The sequence below is a fragment of the Arachis hypogaea genome, chromosome 8 (genome assembly GCF_003086295.3).
Source record: "Arachis hypogaea cultivar Tifrunner chromosome 8, arahy.Tifrunner.gnm2.J5K5, whole genome shotgun sequence".
NCBI classification, from domain to species: domain Eukaryota; kingdom Viridiplantae; phylum Streptophyta; class Magnoliopsida; order Fabales; family Fabaceae; genus Arachis; species Arachis hypogaea.
The window spans coordinates 1,508,612-1,525,324 of record NC_092043.1 but is presented as its reverse complement, the minus strand read 5'-3'; the positions used below and the strand labels follow the sequence as shown (position 1 = coordinate 1,525,324).

The 16,713-nt window shown below is 37.3% G+C and overlaps 2 protein-coding genes across 2 annotated transcripts in view; one reads left to right on the top strand and one right to left on the bottom strand.

The window, feature by feature from the left end:
• The window catches only part of LOC112705601 (cysteine proteinase 15A), a 32,295-nt gene extending 21,065 nt beyond the window's left edge, over positions 1 to 11,230 (bottom strand). The window contains exons 1-2 of the mRNA XM_025756472.3: positions 10,811 to 11,230; positions 10,430 to 10,653 (exon numbers count right to left, since the gene is read on the bottom strand). The gene's annotated coding sequence lies outside the window, so the exon portion shown is untranslated. The remainder of the gene's footprint in view (positions 1 to 10,429; positions 10,654 to 10,810) is intronic.
• A 309-nt stretch (positions 11,231 to 11,539) lies between these two features.
• Positions 11,540 to 15,302, top strand: LOC112705605 (transcription initiation factor IIF subunit beta). The gene is made up of 6 exons (XM_025756476.3): positions 11,540 to 12,002; positions 12,676 to 12,784; positions 13,142 to 13,275; positions 13,370 to 13,444; positions 14,630 to 14,779; positions 14,884 to 15,302. Exons 1-6 carry the CDS (start codon positions 11,808 to 11,810, stop codon positions 15,004 to 15,006), a joined length of 786 nt encoding a protein of 261 aa, XP_025612261.1. The 5' UTR covers positions 11,540 to 11,807; the 3' UTR covers positions 15,007 to 15,302.
• Positions 15,303 to 16,713: the final 1,411 nt, after the last annotated feature.

Genomic DNA, 16,713 nt, shown 5'->3' with positions numbered 1-16,713 from the left:
GCTCTCAACCCGCGGATACCCGACCCTACCCGCGGCTTATAAAAAAGATGCAAAATGTTATATAACTTCATAATAATTTAAAATGGAACTGACTTTTATGTAAAAAAAAATATTAAATTATCAATTAAGGATCTTTTTTTAGTGGCTAAGGATCTTTTACATTTAGTGAGAGGTCTTTGGTTCAACATCCAGTTGAAACATATTTTTATATAAATATATAACATATACATATATAGGGTGCGGGTTGGTCGGGTAGGGATGATGCTCAACCCACACCCTACCCGACCCGCACGAGAATTCAACCCGCACCTTACCCTACCCGCTGCGGATCGGGTTGACAACCCTACCCGATCGGGTGGGATCGGGTTGGGTACCCGCGGGTAGGGTACATGTTGCCACCCCTACCCACATTGGGAAGAAGGTCGGGAGGCCATGATCGAGCTCAACTCTTCTGTTGGTGCCTTGTGAAAGTTCGGGTTTTTTTGGCACTTGGGGCATTTTTTAACATACTTGCTGGCATCGGTCATCATTGTGGGCCAATAGTAACCGGCCCTAATGAGCATCTGAGCTAAACCTTTCCTATCGATATGATACCCACAACATCCTTCGTGTACCTCTTTCAGGAAGTAGTCCGTCTACCCGGACCGCAAAAATTTTAGCAAAGGTTGATTGAGCCCTCTCTTATATAGATGGCCTTGCACTACGCATACTTGGCGGTCTCTCTTCTCACGAGCTTGGCTTCTCTCGTGTTCTCGGGTAGGTCTCCCTCTTCAAGGAACCGTTGGATCGGATTTGTCCAGGAAGCAAGTTCTTGGTGATGATCCTAGGTCAAGCATAAGGCTACCGATGGCTCCTTCGTCAAGCCTTGAATAAGAGATTGGTTTTTCGCTTCAAATTTGGTGCTAGCCAGTTTCGACAGTAGGTCAGCTCTAGTATTCATTTTCTTGGAAACATGTTACACAACCACCTATTTGAAACTCCTATACAACTGTTTGGTTTTCTCTAGGTACTTCTGTAATAGCGGGTCATAAGTTTGGTACATTCCGTTCACTTAGGCCGTTACCATTTGGGAGTCACTGTTGACTTCGAGTCTTACTACCCTAACTTCTTTTGCTAGCGTTAAGCCCCCAATCATGGCTTCAGACTCCATTTGGTTATTCGACACTGGAAACTTGAACTTGATGGACTGGTGGTAAGTCACCCACTCTGAGTTCTCTAATATTGTTCCTGCCCCACCGAACGCTTAGTTGGATGCTCGTAAGTCACCCACTCGAAGGCTATCCACTTTTTCATCAGGATAAAGAATGGTAGTTCCTTGTATGCCGACACGCCGAGGAAGCGGGAAAGAGACATCAATCTCCCTGCTAAACTTTTCACATCCTTCATGCACTTGTGGCCTTCCATGCAAAGCACGGTCTAACATTGGTCCGGGTTGGCCTCTACCCCTCCTCTGGGTAATAATGAACCCTAGGAACTTTCTTGCTTCCATGGCGAAAGCACATTTCAGGGGGTTTAGCCTCATATTGTGTCTTCGGAGGGAGTCGAAGATGACCTGCATGCCGGCCACCAGAGACTCCAGCTCTGCTGTTTTGACAAGCATGTCATTGACATAAACTTCCACCGACTTTCCTATGTGATCCTTGAAAACCTTGTTCATTACTATTTGTTATGTCGCCCCCGCAGTTTTTAGCTCAAATCGCACGACTTTGTAGCAATATGTTCCCCGTGGCGTTATGAGTGCCATCTTCTCCTCATCAAATCGGTGTATTGGGATATGATAGTATCTTGACTAGGCATCCATGAAACTCAGGAACTTATATCCTACCGCCGCGTCCACCAATGCGTCTATGTTGGGTAGGGAGAACGAGTCTTTTGAGCAGGCTTTGTTAAGGTCTGAGTAATCTATACACATTCTCCATTTTGCATTCGCCTTCTATATGAGATCCATGTTCGACAACCACGTAAAGTAGTCTAATTCCCTGATAAAGCCAGCTTCCAACAAGTTGGCCGTCTGCTTAAACCCCTAGTTTGATCTTTTCATGGACGTCCTTCGTTTCTTTTGTGCGACAGGCTTTGCCCTCGATTTTAAAGCTAAGTAGTGGGACATAAACTCTGGGTCTATTCCCGGCATATCAGCTAGGGTCTAGGCAAAGGGGTCTCCATTAGTTCGAACGACTTTGATCAGTCATCCTTTCAGCTCGTAAGGTAGGTTTTGGTTTACAAATGTGAATTTATTCTCTGTCTCCCCCATCAAGAAGTTTCCAAGTCACCCTGGGGCTCCGGGCAGGGGTGTTCATCAATCCTTGCATCCAAATCTGTCAGGAGGATGCCGGCTGCTTCCTTGGACCTTATTAGTAGGGACAAATTGGCATTATTGCAAGCAATTTTCGTTTCTACGTCTCCTTGGATCGTCCTTACCGATCCGTCGTTTGCCACGAATTTCATTGTTAGGAACTTGGTGCAAATGATCACCAGCAGATCGTTGATGGTTCTCCTCTCGAGGATGACATTGTAGGCCGTAGAGTCCTTCAAAACTACAAACTCGGCCATGGAGGACTTCCTACTTGCCCCGGATCCTATGTAGATCGGAAAACCGACGGAGCCGTCTGGCTTAATTTAGTTATCACCTAGTCCCACAACCTTGTGGTGGTGGTCCTTAAGGTCACTTTCTTTAACCCCAAATCATCGAACATATTTCAAAATATAATGTTTGAGTCAACCCCTGTGTCAACTAGAATTTGCTTGACCAAGCCTGTCTCGATTCTTGCCGTGACCACCATCGGAGGGTCCTCGGGTAGGTCGTCACGGCACCAATCCCCAGGGCCAAATGATATTTCGGGAAGTTCTCTGGGGAGGGGTCTCCCCCTAGTCGTAACAACAAAGACCTTAGCATCCTTCCTCTCTGCAGATTTCGACTTTGGCGGGGTGTTTCTGCCGACCACAACATTCACTACTACCGTGGGTCCTGTGTCTGGTTCTCCAGAATGCTTTTCATTGGCTTTACAGCCCAACCTTGATCTTCTTCAGACCGTTCCCTCTCTTTCCTTCTGGTTCCCAGATGAATCGAGAGAATTTCGTCAACTTGATTTCCCGAATGGCTTGTTCTAATGCGTCTTTTAGGTCAAAGCAATCTTATATCTTATGTCCGAAGCCCTTGTGGTAGTCGCAATAGTGGTTCTTGTTTCCCCTATCCTGTCTTTCAACTGTCTCAGCTTAGGTAAAATGCCTCTATTCACAATCTGTTGGAAAACCTCCACTATTGGGGAGGTTAGGGGGAATAGTTCGTGAATTTTCCTACCCAGGGGAGAGGTTTGAACTGCCTTCCTATCATCTCCCTTGGGGTGTCCCTCGGCTTTTCCGGGTTGGCGACGTAATGGGGGGTTGGGCGGCTAGCTGCCATTTGTTGGCGGCTACCACCTGGCTGACCTCCTTGTTATTTATGTATTCTCTCGCCACGCATTGTATATCCTGCATTGTCCAAACGGGCTTGGTGGTTAGGTGCTTTTGGAAGTCTTCATTCACCAGACCGTTCGTCAGACATAAGCTGGCCACAGAGTCTGTGAGGCCGTCGATCTCTAAGCACTCGTCATTGAAACGGTTCAAGTACTTTCTCGTAGGCTTGCAAACCCATTGTGTTATCCTTAAGAGATTGATCAGATGTCTTGCCTTGACAATCCGAGCGATAAATTGGGCTAAAAACATCTGAGAGATGCTTAAGAAAGTGGCTATGGAGCTTTGCAGGAGGATGTTGAACCAACGAATTGCCGGACTTGCCAGAGTTACGAAAAATTCCCGACACCTGACCGTGTCTCCCACACCCTCTAGATTCATCCTAGGCTCGAAGGCCGTGATGTTCTCTTGGGGGTCTTTGGTGCCATCATATCTCATGTCTGTCGGCTTGTCAAAATTCTTAGGTAAATGGGTTCTGAGGATGAAGGGGTAGAAGGGAGTAACGCCCATCACCACAAGGTCTCGACGCTTCCTTTTTCACTCCTCCCTTCGTTCCCTGCTTCTCGACTTATCTTCGGAGTGATGGAATTGGGCGTGACCATCAGTCTGGTCGCGTATGTCGTCCTTCTCTCCCATGCGCTATCGTTCTTCCGACCTCCTCGGCGGGGATCGAATATGCGAGTAGCTCAACTGTGCCTCTGCTTGCAATCGAGCATTTTAGCTAGCCTCAGAATTGTAACAGTTCCTCGACGCCAGCTTTCTTTCAAGGTTTGGGATCCTGTGCCTATGTTCTTGCATGATCCGGGAGTTGTCACCGTCTGTTTTCCTAAAGGGATGCTTTTCGGGGGATCGATCACGAGAGTGGTCCTAGTCGGTGGGGATCGGCTAGTGCCTCTGAGAAGTCCTGTGCTCAACCTACTCATGAGGTGACCGCTTGTCGTTCGTTGTTTCCGCCCTCTCCTAAGTCGTCCTCTGGGTGGAGGAAAGCCTCCATCCTCAACGCGCATCAAGTCCCCACAAACGGTGCCATTGTTCGATGGTTCGTTGAGTCAGTCAGTTGTGAAATGTTGGAATGAAGATTAGGACCCGAGCACTGGTTCTAAGGTGGGGAACTGCGCTAGCAGATCATCGGTTTATCGACAGATGAAGCCATTTGCAAGACACTCCGACGTTTAAGTTAGTATCCATACGTTGAAGTGGCTAGATTAGGGTTTGATGACGTATCTGGAGAAAAGGATAGGTTCTTCTCCCTTATCCTTATTTGCTCGGGTGAGCCTCTCTTCCTCTATGGCTCAGCCTTTTTGAAGCTTCTACCAACTGCTAGCGGTAAGAATCTTTGATACATGAGAACGAGTCACGTAAAAAACATCTCTCCGTACGGATATGAATGCGTGCTCGCTCGGTAGACCCCTAACCCGTGTTGAGTTGGGCCATAATAGAAATAATCTTGCTGTTCAATAAAGCCATTCTCTTAAATTTGGAGAAAGATACATGAAGCCTTCCATGCTAGATTATATATTCGGGGGATAATCAAGTAAAACAACACCTTATTGCTTTTTGGGGCCTGTTCGAAAGGGATAATATGATGAACATGTAAAAAGATTTATCTTTCATCATATCAAAAAGAAATATATTAGTGTAGTATCTGGCTAATTTTTTTTGTTATGGAAGTAAAAGTGGTAATATACTTTAATATTGTAATTTTTGGTGTTTTTTAAAACTGTGGAAGTACACAAATTCCTGAATTTGATTTCTGTACTTAAAATTTTTTAATTTTTTTAACACAAATCCCTGAAACCGATTTGTGTACCTCTCAAAAATCCCTGGGTCTGATTTGTGTACCTCTCAGAAATCGGACGGTCCGATTTCTGTACCTCTAGAAATCGGACGGTCCGATTTGTGTACCTCTAATAAATCAGACGGTCCAATTTTTGCTTCTCTAGTTAAATGATTCCACATTTGACTATAACACCCAACAATTCACATTTAAGAAAAACACCACTGTCACTCCAATATTAAAAATAAAAAGTTCTGTAGTATCTTTCTTGTACAATGTCGTGTTTTCTACGCCGTGATTTTGTTGTGAATGAATTTCCAACGCAACCCCTAACTAATAACCTTCGGTTCTTGCAATAATTGGTGTCCCAACTCCCATGCTGCAAGCTAAGGTACGTAAGATTCCCTGAGGATGACTCAGGTACGAACTTATATTTCTATATATTAATTGCTGGCTTCCATCAATAAATCGAAACAGCATGTGGAAGTATAGCCAGATATACTTTGCCTCAATTGCTCTAATAATAGCCGATGGACATACATAGAATTTGTTTCTTAAACTTGCAGATAAAGCTTTAATTATTATATACTATATCCATCAAGAAACTCATGCTTGCACCCCTAACAATGTCGTTTTCTTCTTGCTTTTGCGTGGCGGAGTAGTCTTGGTTCGGGGTTTATATATATGACGACATAAAACATGCTCATATATTTAGCTAAATAGGAAAAAAATTAAATAAATAAATTAAATATTTTATTTAATGAAATATGTTATTCAGAGGATAGTTATTAATTTACGTAATATTACTTATTTCGTTTCAAAATAGGCATTGACATTTTTTTATAGTATAAATAAGATAAATTAATTTTTTTATATATTTCGAATATAAATAAGATACAAAAGTTATTTTTAATATGGATAGCATTTGTATATATGTATTATGCAACTATATTCTATCATGGTATGTGTTATGCAATAATTACGGATGGATTTAAGGAAGACAAATAGTGGTCTTGACCTCCCAAAAATTTTAAACTCGTATAATGTTATAATAAAAGTATTGTATAAAATAAAGTTTAATAGTATAGTAATAGTAAAAAGAGTTGGTATTCTTTATGTATTAGGATTTAATTCTCTCTATACATATTTATATTATTTGTAATTTTTATTTGATTTAGAGTTTCTTTTTTACATTTTCTATTTCTTAATTAATTTTAACATCTATAATCATATAAAAAGTATTTTAATATTATTTATAATAACATTATTCTTTTTATAATTTTATTTAGTTGTTTTTTTATTATTTTTTTTATTTTTATCCCTATTATTTATATAAAAATACTTTAACATATTTTAAATTCATATAACAAAATTATTAGTGCAATTAATTTATATTATTTCATGTCATATTTTTTATTGATATAAAATATAAAAATATAATTTATTGTCACATAAATACTTAAAAAAGTAAATTAATTAACAAAATATTTAAAAATAGATAATCTTATATTTTATTAGATCTAAAACCATAAAAAATATATAAAGATTGAGATAATTTTTTTATTTGACAAATACTTATTAATTTTTTAATTAAAAATTAATTATAATAATATCTATTATCAAATATATGACATTATATTTAATTATACAAAATATTAATTTTCGCCTCCTCCACTCTTAGATTCTTGAATTGCCACAATGTGGAGCTACAACATTATTTGAACTAACACACAGGTTACATGAAGCCAACACGCTACATGCGTCTTACTTGTGGTGGAAGCATATTGTTTTAGCGAAGCGAGATGCGTATTGAGCCAACCTCAACACGGAGCCAACGTGTTGTAGCAAGTGTGCAGATATTCCTCTGCTTTTCTAGGAAATATGCACAATTTTTTAAAGATTTTTTTTATTAACACGGTTCATGTGTATTGTCAGTATTTGCATGCAGAAAACATGGTTACTCCAAAAATTAACATGTGACATAGCAGAAGATGGCTTTAAAAGCCTCCCATCCGAGCTCTCCTCCTTACTCGTTGAAGCGCCATACTATGAAGAGAGTTGAGAAGGTATTGAGCTCTTTTCTGCGCTTCCATTTCCATCCCACTTTGCCTCTTTTCATACCCATCTTAGGAAGCTTCTTTGTTCCTCACCTTTTATCCGCCACCACCTCGTCCTTGGGTTCTTCGTATGATGTCTTTTGCTCAACTTTTTCTCAATGCGAAAATCCATGACAAGCATCCTATGTTGTGTTGTTAAACTCTCTCCCGGGATAATTTTACAATTAATGCAAAATTTTTGGTCGACTCTCCTCAATAAGAAGAAGTCAATTTGAGATCTTGTCATGCCACTCTTATAGGTTATAATATGTTTGTCTCTCTTTTTAAAACATGTATTTGCGATGAGAATGTTAAAAGTTGAGGAAAAATCCAAAATAGATTTACCCTCGGCATTGATCACCCTGAAACCATGGCCTCCGTGAATACTTCCATACCCCGTCACTTCTCTTCCAACATGGCCATTTAAATATCCTCCTAAGAAAATCTTATCTCTCGAAGGTATGTCTTGGACCAAACTCTCTAGATCCTCCCAAAACATTATCTTGTGTTGTTCGTCCAAACCCACTTGCGGTGCATAGGTGCTAATCACATGAAAATCACCTCCCTCCACCACAAGTTTGATAGAGATGATCAGATCTTCCACCCTCTTGACATCCACTACGTCCTTCTTCCACTACTTCTCCACAATAATACCAACACCATTCCTATTTTTCACCTTTTTTGTATACCAAAGTTTAAAACCGGAAGTATCCAACTCCCTAGCGTGTATCTAAACAACATTGAGAAAAATTAGTATGGGCAATATGAGGAATTACTGGAGCTTATCGGTACATTGGAGGACAAATATTTCATAATTGGGGATTTTAATGCAATCTTAGCAACCCATGAGAAGGATAGAGGTAGAGAAAAATCTCCATAGTCAATTTAGAATTTCTAGAATTTTGTTAATAGAGATCTACTAGTTGATATGGGTTACATTGGGCCAAAATTCACATGGTAGAATAGGAGCTGCCAAGAGAGAGCAATCAGAGATAGGTTAGATAGAGGGTTGATCTCACTGTTTTTATGAGAGGAATATCTCGTCGTTACAATTACCCTTTGGAGGACACTGGTAGTGATCATAGACTGCTTTTGTTTTGCTCAGGTGAAGGTGGTCAGAGAAAGAAAAGACACTTCTAGTTTCAAGAGAGATGGTGCAGTTTGGAAGCAATCAAGAACATTGTTTGCGAAACTTGGCAAGAGAGCATACAAGGTTTACCCATGTTTCAATTATTCCAGAATTTAAAAAAATACAGATCTAAAATTGTTAAGTGGCAAGCTACGAGAGCAAGCAGTTTAAGAAGAGACATGGAGAGTATAGAAGCCTCACTTGCGGTGCTAAAAGAAAATCTAGCAATGGTAGACAAAAATCAGATTGATCTCTTAGAGGAAGAATTAGCTAGAACCTATGTGCAGGAAGAGAGATTTTGGAAGGAAAAATCAAGAGTAAGATGACTGAAATGAGGAGACCAGAACACTAAGTTTTTTCATTCAAAGACCCAGCCCCGAAATAGAAGAAATAAAATTTAGAAACTCGAAGATGAGGCTGGAAATTGGTGCACTACTTTGGGATAGATTGGAGACCGAGCCCAAAGATACTTCAAGGATTTTTTTTTACTTCAGGAAATCCAAAAGATCCCTCACAGAGCCTAACAGATCTTAGAAGAAATATTTCTGTGAAAATGAATAGAGAACTAACAAGGCAAACTATCGAAGAAGAAATAAAAAGGGCAATCTATTCTATTAACCTAGAGGCAGCCTAGGTGACGATGGCTTTACATCCAAATTCTTCCAATTTTATTGGAATACCATCAAGCGGATGTATACAAAGCTGTTAGAACTTAGAAGCTTTCTTGGAGGAGGACGAATGCTTAGGGGGTTCAATCACATTCAAATTTGTCTTATTCCAAAGATACAAAATGCAACTGCAATGAATCAAATTTGGTCGATCAGCCTCAGTACTCTGTTTTATAAAATCATCTCTAAGGTACTTGTTCATAGACTGCAACCTCTTATGAATAAAATTATTCGTGACAACTAAAGTACTTTTATCCGAGGGAGATTCATTAGTGACAATATCTTAGTGGCTCATGAATTTATGCATTTTTTGAAGAATAAGGAGTATGGTAATCACGATATGGCACTTAAAATTGACATGAGTAAGGCCTATGATAGGGTTGAATGGAGTTTTCTTTGGTTTATAATGGAGAAGCTGGGTTTCTGTGATAAGTGAATTGGGTGGATTAAAGAGTGTGTGTCTACAATCTCTTATTCTGTTGTTGTGGAAGGAATTCCTACTAGCTTCTTTAGGCCAAGCAGAGAACTCTGTCAAGGGAATCCCCTCTCTCCCTAGATTTTTCTTATTTGTGCAGAGGGACTGTCCTTTTTGCTCCACAAAGAAAAACAGAATAACCTACTACAGGAACTTTGGTTGAATAGTAGATGCCCCTCCATTAACCACCTATTACCCGCAGACGATTCTATATTGTTTGAAAGAGCTAATAGGCGATCATGTGACAAGATCCTAAGTATCCTACAACAGTACAACGAGCTGAGCGGCCAGCTCATTAATTTAAACAAGTCGGCCATTTTTTTCAGCAAGAATATGCCTCAAACAACCTGGACATAACTAGCTACTTTGATTGGGATTCCTAATATTGTTGCTCAAGACCGTTATTTAGGCCTTCCGTCAGTTATCAATAGAACCAAAAGAGAAACATTCTCATTTGTTAAAGATAAGGTTAGAAAGAAGTTGCAGCACTGGAAAAGAACGATGCTTTCAGCAAGCGGAAGAGAAGTTTTGATAAAGGCGATTGGCACAGCGATAGCAATTTACTCACTTAGTTTTTTTAAGCTTCCAGATACTCTTTTAGATGAAATTCATAAAATAATGATGCAGTTTTGGTGGGAACAAAAATAGAATGAGAGAAAAATACATTGGATAAGTTGTGATTCAATCAGCAGAGACAAAAATTTAGGAGGTTTGGGTGTTAAAGATCTCAAAGCTTTCAACCTATCGATGCTTGCCAAACAAGGATGAAAACTTCTAACAAGAACACATTCACTAGTACATAAAATCTACAAAATATAAATATTTTCGACATACCTTGTTCTTGGAAGCAAAGCTTGGATTCAGAACTTTTTGGGCTTGGCAGAGTCTCTTGGAGGGCAGAAAAGTTCTGGAGAAAGGCGTTAGACAGTGTCACTACCCATGGCTCCAACAGAATAAAAAAAGGACCCGTGGTTCGGAAACCAACCCCTTTTCAGGTTTTCAATAGCAGCAGAACAAAATCTTGAGATGCATTGGGGTCCGGGAGCTGATAACAGATACTGAAAAATGGAACACGGAGCTATTACAGGAAAATTTTAATGCAGAAATTGTAGCACAAATATGCAAAATCTCAATTGAACAAAGAGGGGAATCAATTGTTTGGGTGAACGACAAAACAGGGCATACTCAGTGAATTTAGGGTACTTGATTGCATACCAGTTTTATCATTCGCCGATAGAAAGTTTAAACCCTTGATTTCAAATGAAAGACTTATGGCAACAAATCTAGAATATATAATGTCAGCCAAAAATCCAAAATTTCATATGGAGATTAGTCCATGAGGGTATAATAATGCTAGAGAAGATGCATAACAGAATCCCCAACATTGATCCCCTTTGCCCAAGATGCTTGACAGAGCCAGAAACTGCATTGCACGCAGTGGTTTACTGCCCGGAGTCCATGGCGGTTTAGAACAGGTCCCAATTTGCCAGTGACATCTTAAGAGACACAAACCTTCAAGCATGGTAACGGTGGAATCACATGGTGGAGAATCTCAAATCTCAAGCGAACTTCAAGAAGAAAAAGAGTGAGATTGCTTAACTTCTTTGGGAACTTTGACTGACGCGAAACTCCTTCACCGTTGAACAGAACCGATGAGAACCTGAAAAAGTTATGTCCCAGGCAACGATAAAAGTGAACCAGTACAGAGCTCACTACATGCAAAAGACAGTTGAGGCTTTAAGCTTCTTTTTCAATTTCTTTAGCTTTTTCTTCATCCCCTTTAAGTTTGTCATCTCATTTTGGTTTAAAAATACCAAATACTAAATTATGCTGATATTGTATTTACTACTTTTTTATGTAATAAATTACAAGTTTACCTTTAAAAAACATTAAATTGAATATAATAAAATAAAATATTTATATATAAAATATTTATATATAGGTACTTAAAGTTTATCATGGAGATAGTGAGGGTTGATTGCAAAAAAATAATATGCACTAAGTAGTTCATTTTAGGTCCATAAGGATGTGAGGATCAGTAGCATGGCAAGAGTTAGTGGGCTGGGAGCCCATTTAATTAGGAGTAGGTCCAAGTGAAGTCAGCAGAATTGACTAAGGGTTGTGATGCAGGTCCCAGAGGCGAGTCTGGTTTGTTAAAGGGGGAAGAAAACAAAAGAAGGAAAGGGAAAGTGAGAGAAAGAAGCGGAAGAAGATGGAGGAGGAAAACGGTTATGTTGGCAGCAGCACCTCCAACTTGGAGACTTCCAAGGCGGAGCGATCTGTGTGGCTTATGAAGTGCCCTCTTGTCGTTTCCAAGTCGTGGCAGAACCACCCTCCTTCTCAGCCACTTGCCAAGGTCGTTCTCTCCCTTGATCCTCTCCACGCCGATGACCCCTCTGCTCTTCAGGTATCCCCCAAACCCTAAATTCCCCTTTTCCCCCCTCGATTTTTCCCTTGTTTTCAGCTTCTGCTTCATGCTAATTCGCTTCTCCTGTTGTGCTAGATCCGTTTAGGATAGTTAATCACTCTTTAGATTTATTAGCTGTTAGGTTTAGCTGTTTTCTTCCAAAGTCTTACGCTCCTGTGATATCGGATTATGCGAAATTGGCAGCTTGTTTATTTTTCTCGGTCACCTGTGGATTCTTCTAGGCATATTGGCTTGAAAACGAAGTGCTTTATGACTACTGATTTTAGGAACTAGTGTGATTTACGGATTTATAATTGTTCTTTGTTTCGAAAAGCTACAAGACACCAAATCCCTTATATTTATTCCACTGTGTTCAGCCCTTTTTTTTGGTATTATTAATTGAATTGACGTTGTTTTCCTTGTTAATTTACCATAATGTTGTAAAGTGAATTACTTATAAATTGCATTCAACAAATTAAGGGTAGTAGCTAACCTTCAACTCACATGTTTCCCCGCTATTGTTCAATTTTAATGTATTGACTTTGCTATTAAATTGAAGTTTTCAGATTTTAGATTCATCTTTATATATTTAAGTGCTCTTGAATCTTGATTAATATTCTCTGCCTGTATTAATGTGAGAAAATTCGTTTATACTCTCTCATAACTATGTCAGTTTACAATGGAGATGGCTGGGACTGATGCTGTTAATATGCCAAAAACATATTCCCTGAATATGTTTAAAGACTTTGTACCTATGTGTGTTTTCTCAGAGACAAGCCAAGGTCAGAATCGTATTGTCAGCTTAATTACACTTTTTGTTCTTGTTTACTGGTAGGAATTTCAATTATCTCTTATTGGATCAAGCAAGATCGTGTTGCATTGAGTTTGATGTTTATGTCGAGAAGGGATAGTTGGAAGATAACTAAGTAAATGTGAGATGGAAAGTCATTGAGTTTAAGAAATGAAACAATTGTTTAATATTGGTGTAATAAAACTAATAAATATTCATGTTCACCTGAATCTCATTTTGCAATGGTTGCGCAGTAGTCACCACTGTAGTACAATGGCCGTGAGATGTGTTATACTTGAATCATAGCTACCTTAAGCCTGTTAACAGGTTTTATGTTTATGTACGTTAGGTGGCAAGGTTGCAATGGAAGGGAAGGTTGAACATAAGTTCGATATGAAACCCCATGGTGAAAACATTGAAGAGTATGGCAAATTGTGTCGTGAGAGAACAAACAAATCCATGATAAAAAATCGACAAATACAGGTAGTGCTTCATGTTTAGTATTTCATTGTTCCTTTATAATGTTATATTTCTATGATTAAAAAGTTGATTCTGGTTCCCTTGATTCAATTGGAAGGTTATTGATAATGATCGTGGAGTATTAATGAGGCCAATGCCTGGAATGATTGGTCTAGTTTCATCCAATTCAAAGGTAACCCACTTTCTATACTTTGTATGATAACATGCTCGTAGTTGACTCTACATCATTTTCTTATGCTTATATAGAATTCTGGGCTTTGTATGCCTATGTCTTACATTAATGGCAAATTCATTGTAATATATAGCTCATTATATACAGGCGGATAAACCGGCCCCGGGACTTGGTCTTAAAGAACTACATTTATATATGGGATCTATTCTTGATGAAATAAACAATCTTACATGGTTTTGTGATTTTATGTCATTATTTTAACTATGAAATGGGTTTAAGTTTCAATTATTTTTTTCTCATTAATATTTTCACTTAACCAATTTAATATCATATACTCAAGTGGTCTTTATACTTTTTGAAATTAATTTTTAGATAATCATCTCTATATCCATTTTTTAGAAATTCGTTTATTTTTTAATAATATTAAAATATTAACGTATTTATCATTATATAGAAAATTAATAATGAATTACTTCATTATATTTTAGTAATCTCATTGTGTACTTTAGATATTCTTTTAAAAAATACTAATTTTTCTTCTAAACTTTATTGTTGAAAGGAAAAAATTTTACCTTATTTTTCATGATAATTTATTTGGACTATTGTTTTATTTTGAGAGTTGTATCTTATATTCTATAAGGGTACAGATACTTTTGAGTTAATTAATAATTTATGATTTGTTTCAAAGTTTTTGAAATTTTTAAAAGAATTAATTTTAATTAAAAAGGTACGTGACAGCTTCTTAACACCATAAATGCACTGATATCTTGTAATTTTATAAAATACTATTGATATTGTTTTGTCTTCTTTATGTAACTGTCATGTTAAAAACGAAATTACTGAAAAAAATTTCTATGATATATATTGATAAAACTTAAAAAAAAAACTCAAATAGTTATATATCATGCCTAAATTACTTTTATGAAAAAAATATAACAAAAAAAGAATTAAAAGCTCGTATAAAATTTGGCCCCTTGCATATAAAAAATTTCTAGAGCTGCCCGATATTATATAATAGCCACAATGCAACCATAAGTGTTATAATAAGATCCTACCATTGTAATAAATTGGTGTAATAATAATGCAAATTCATTGTTCCGAGAGGAGAGCTTGGTCCTTCAAATGTGACTTTGCATGTAAAAATTTGTTCGAGAGTCTTTTCTCATAAGTATGAAACTTTCACAGGATAAGAAGAAGACACAGCCAGTTAAACAAACTGATACAAAGAGAACAAGAAGAGATAGAGGAGAACTGGAGGATATAATGTTCAAGTTATTTGAAAGACAGCCTAATTGGGCATTGAAGCAGCTTGTCCAGGAGACTGATCAACCTGCTGTATGTCTTTGTTCTGTGTGTGTGTGTGTTTGTGTTGAGTGTTGATGCATTGAGGGAATACATATAGCTCATTTGTCCTATTGGCCCACTATTTTCTTTTGCAGCAATTCTTGAAAGAGATCCTGAATGAACTATGTGTATACAATAAAAGAGGTGCCAATCAAGGAACTTACGAGCTGAAGCCGGAATACAAGAAATCTGTTGTTGAAGATACAAATGCCGAATAAGGGGGAAACAGAAAGTCGTATCTCTTTCTGTTTGATGAGTAGGGAAGACTCCACACGCTGACTGCTGAGGGTAAATATGTTGATGGAAGGGCTAAAAAGTTATTGGCTAACAATAACCAGCAAAACGTGTATCTCTTGCATAAGATTTAATTGTTTTACCGATCATGACAGTTTCAGTTGTATACAGTCAACGACTTTAGCATAGTATAAGGTTGCTTCCTGGGTTACATTTGAATGTATCTGCCCCTATGCATTCATTTTACAGGTGTATCTATTTATGACAGATGGCTTCATTATGTTTGTTCCCCACCCTGCTTAATTATTCTCTATCCAAGATCAAGCCGAATGCGCACCCAACTTTGGTTTCATTCAAGCTTGCAGCTGCTAACACACTCACTAATGTCTTGAACAAAAGAGAATATCATGAAAAAACTTTAAAATGCTAGGACAACGAATGAGAATACCATGAATCTGGTACCTGTTGGTCACGAATAACTTAGGACAGTGAATATTCAGGTGGTGAATGCAGTAAATTTTGGTGCTTGTTGGACAGGAATAGTACATTAGTAGTTGTATTTTTATATATATATATATTTTTGTACTTTTTTTATGATATAAAATATTTTTTTATTTTTTATCGATTACTTTTAATACAGAAATAAAAGATAAATATAAAAGTAGTACATACAAGTGACACAACCTTCTCGCTTCAATATGACAAAAACTAGTGTCATTTTCTTGTGCGATGCTGACAAATGCTCAACTTGATCCAGGCAAGAAACAACAACGAAAGAATTGTGTAGTAAGATAAGGAAACCAAGCATACATAAATTCATTTTATCAATCGGTTTAAAATTGAAGGGTTTATTAGGTCACATGTGAAGATTATAAAATAAAATTTTTTTTTATTAAAAATATAAAAAATTTAAATTTTTTATGTATTTGTTTTGTATCCATTAAATGAAAATATTCAAAAATTTTCATTAGTAGTAAGTTTAAAGGCACATGTTAGCTAACCTAAAATTGAATAGCTATCTAACTAAAGTTAATCACTAAAATTAGTTATCATATATATATAAATATTTTTTTTTATAAGATAGGAAGACTCGAATTCGCGATTTTTTCGGTGAGTATGAGAAGATTATGTTATTTGAATTATAATTTATTGGTATATTTATATATAAATATATTTATTATTTCATTTATTTTTAATATATATTTTAATATATATTTATACTAATAACTAATTTTAGTAGTTAATTTTATATACATGGTCTATCAAAATAATATGAATGCGATAAGAATTGGATCGATATATCTCTTTCAGGATGTGATCAAACAACTATGAACGGCACAAGATTATTAGATCTTAACTTTCTCTGCATGTAGTTTGCCACTTAGCCTCCCACTATATCAACATGTATATCTACAATTTAAAGGCCTTGTATGATCGTGCTTTGTCTTTTTCTCAAATGTGATCATTATGTAGGAGCAATCACAATTCACATCATCAGAATTGTTATCATTCTTGAAGAAGGAATCTTCCACGTATTTTGGTACGCATGCATGTTACATATATATTTGGTGTGATGGTAACCATGATGCAAAAGCTAGCTAGCTTATTAGCAGCTTTTATCATTAAAATCATTTCTTATATTTCATCAATCAAGCAGAGAACTAATAATAGATGTTTTCTATCACTCATTT